At 33.9% G+C, this 2561-nt stretch overlaps 1 protein-coding gene across 1 annotated transcript; it reads left to right on the top strand.

The window, feature by feature from the left end:
• Positions 1–1222: 1222 nt before the first annotated feature.
• Fam133a (family with sequence similarity 133 member A) lies at positions 1223–1969 on the top strand. The gene has a single exon (XM_027931457.2). It carries the CDS (start codon positions 1223–1225, stop codon positions 1967–1969), a length of 747 nt encoding a protein of 248 aa, XP_027787258.1.
• The last annotated feature ends 592 nt before the right edge of the window (positions 1970–2561 follow it).

Below are 2561 nucleotides of genomic sequence, written 5' to 3'. Positions count from 1 at the left end.
GAAGACCATTTAAGACATTTATAGGAGCTTTATTTGATTCTCATTGAAATGCAGAGCCACTGGAGTGTTTTTTGATCTTTCTAATTACAGTGTGGGACCAAAATGGAAATGGAAGGGAGTGAGGGTAGAATAGAGCTGCCAATTATGATTAATGTAAGGAGTCAATATAATGTGCTATATGTGATGGGTCTTGAATTGGGTACCTTTGGTTTAAATCCTGAATTCATTATTTATTAGCCCTTTATTTTATGGAAGATATACTCAAATTTCCCAACCCTCAGTTTCTCTACCCATGAAATAGGAATAATAATAGAATTGACTTCATAGGTTTTAGAGTAGTGATTGAATGAGATAATCCATTGCAAAGCACTAAGCAGTCTCTGACAGATAATAAATAATTTATACTAAAGAATAATAGTCCAGGGCTGGAGTTGTGTCTCAGTGGTAGAGCACTTGCCTGGCATGTGTGAGGCCCTGGGTTCAATCCTCAGCACCACATATAAATAAATAAATAGAATAGAATAGAATAGAATAAACATCCATTTACATTTACATAATGTCCAAGTGAGAGATGATAATTGATGAAAATATATTTAGAGAGAAATAAAGGGATAAGAAAACTATCATAGAGGTTTAAACAGCAGGATTTAGTAATGGATTGGATGTGAGATTTGAGGGAGAAGGATTTGTTTGGTATTACTTTCAGGTTTCTCTCAAAACTTGTACCGTGGATTTTGCTGCAATTTCCTAAATTGGCAAAAGTCTACCTGATACAGACTTTAACACTCTAAATTTCACTCTACATAGTATCTGAGGCAAGAATGAAAGAAAGGAAAAAGATAAGTGTCATACAATATAAAAGAAACTAGTTATTAAACATCTTAGATACTTGTCAGAACATTAAATTAAATTTATAAAACACTTTATGCTATGTTCATACCATAGTGTCTGTAATTGCAAAAATCTTGAATGTGTATATAGTTTGTTCCCAGAACATAATATTTTGGTAGTTTCTACTGTACTACATAGTATATGTGATAAGCAGTGAAGAATAAAGTTTATGTGTTTATTTTGTCTTATATTAAAGATGTTTTGTAATCATTCTGTGTGCTTCTTTTACAGAATGGAACATGCTTGGTATAGTGGCAGATGAAGAATTTAAGGAGCGTGTCTATCTTGTTCTCCTTGGCAACTGAATCTACTCTGAGAACGTTAAGGCACCATGGGAAAGCGGGATAACCGGGTGGCCTACATGAATCCTATAGCAATGGCCAGATGGAGGGGCCCAACTCAATCTGCAGGCCCAACAATACAAGATTATCTGAATCGACCAAGGCCCACCTGGGAAGAAGTGAAGAAACAATTGGAAAATAAAAAGAAAGGCTCCAAGGCCTTAGCTGAATTTGAAGAAAAAATGAATGAAAGTTGGAAGAAAGAGCTTGAAAAAAGCAGAGAGAAATTATTAAGTGGAAGTGAGAGTTCAACCAAAAAGAGAGAAAAAAAGAAAAAGAAAAAGAAGAAATCTTGTCAGTTTTCATCATCTTCATCAAGTGCTGATTCTTCAATCAGTTCTTCAGATTCAGAAAATGAAGAAAAGAAACCAGGAAAAAAGAGAAAGAAAAAGAAGAACCGCTCACACAAATCATCAGAATGCTCAACGTCTGCACCAGAATCAGAGAACAAGGAATCTGTAAAAAAGAAAAAGAAGTCAAAGGTAGAAATAAGGAAAGAAAAGTGTATTAGAAGTCTCAGCAAAAAGAGAAAGAAAACTTATCCTGAGGATAAACCATCTTCACCTGAGTCTTCATCAGAATCAGATCATGAAGAGGAAGTACAAGCAAAAAAGAAGAGAAAGCGTGAAGAGCAAGAAAAAGCAATGGAAAAAGTAAAGAAGAAGAAAAAGAAACAACATAAGAAACATAGTAAAAAGAAAAAAAAGAAGTCTGGTTCAAGTCACAAGTCAGGATAATATCAAGGAAAAAAAGCAAGCATTCATATTTAAAAAAAAATAGCAAAGTCTGAAGGAAACTTCAACTGTGAAAGTTAGGGCATATTTACCAAAATGCATGAGTTTCCCTGTGTTAGTAGAGTTATTCTTGGACTTTGAGTTGCCATTCAAATGCCACTGTGCCAGAAAGGGCCATGCTTGTTGCCTGCAGCTTAAATATTTGGTTTTGTTTGTCTTTCATCCTGGTGGTTATTCCTCTGGGAGATAAAACTCTGTTGTCATATTAATGGTTATAACATTTAGAATTAAAGTAAAATATTTTAGATAATGAATAATCCTGACCAAAAAAGCATATCTAAGGTCAAATATATCTGATTTATACACATCTTTAAAATACAAGTAGAAACATCATGACAATATAGTTAACATTTTTGAAACAAGGACTTAATATTGATATCTCAAAATCCTTATTTTGTAGATGTTTAGTTTATTTTACTGTTTATTCTTCAGTAAATTTTTGTTTACAGGGAGAAAGGGCTTGCAGCGAGCAATGGGGGAGAGTGTTTGCTACTCTGGCTAGCTGAATAGTGTGCCTTTGATTCTTAACATCCTA

Source organism: Marmota flaviventris, chromosome X (assembly GCF_047511675.1).
Source record: "Marmota flaviventris isolate mMarFla1 chromosome X, mMarFla1.hap1, whole genome shotgun sequence".
NCBI lineage: Eukaryota > Metazoa > Chordata > Mammalia > Rodentia > Sciuridae > Marmota > Marmota flaviventris.
This window is presented reverse-complemented; position numbering and strand designations above follow the sequence as displayed.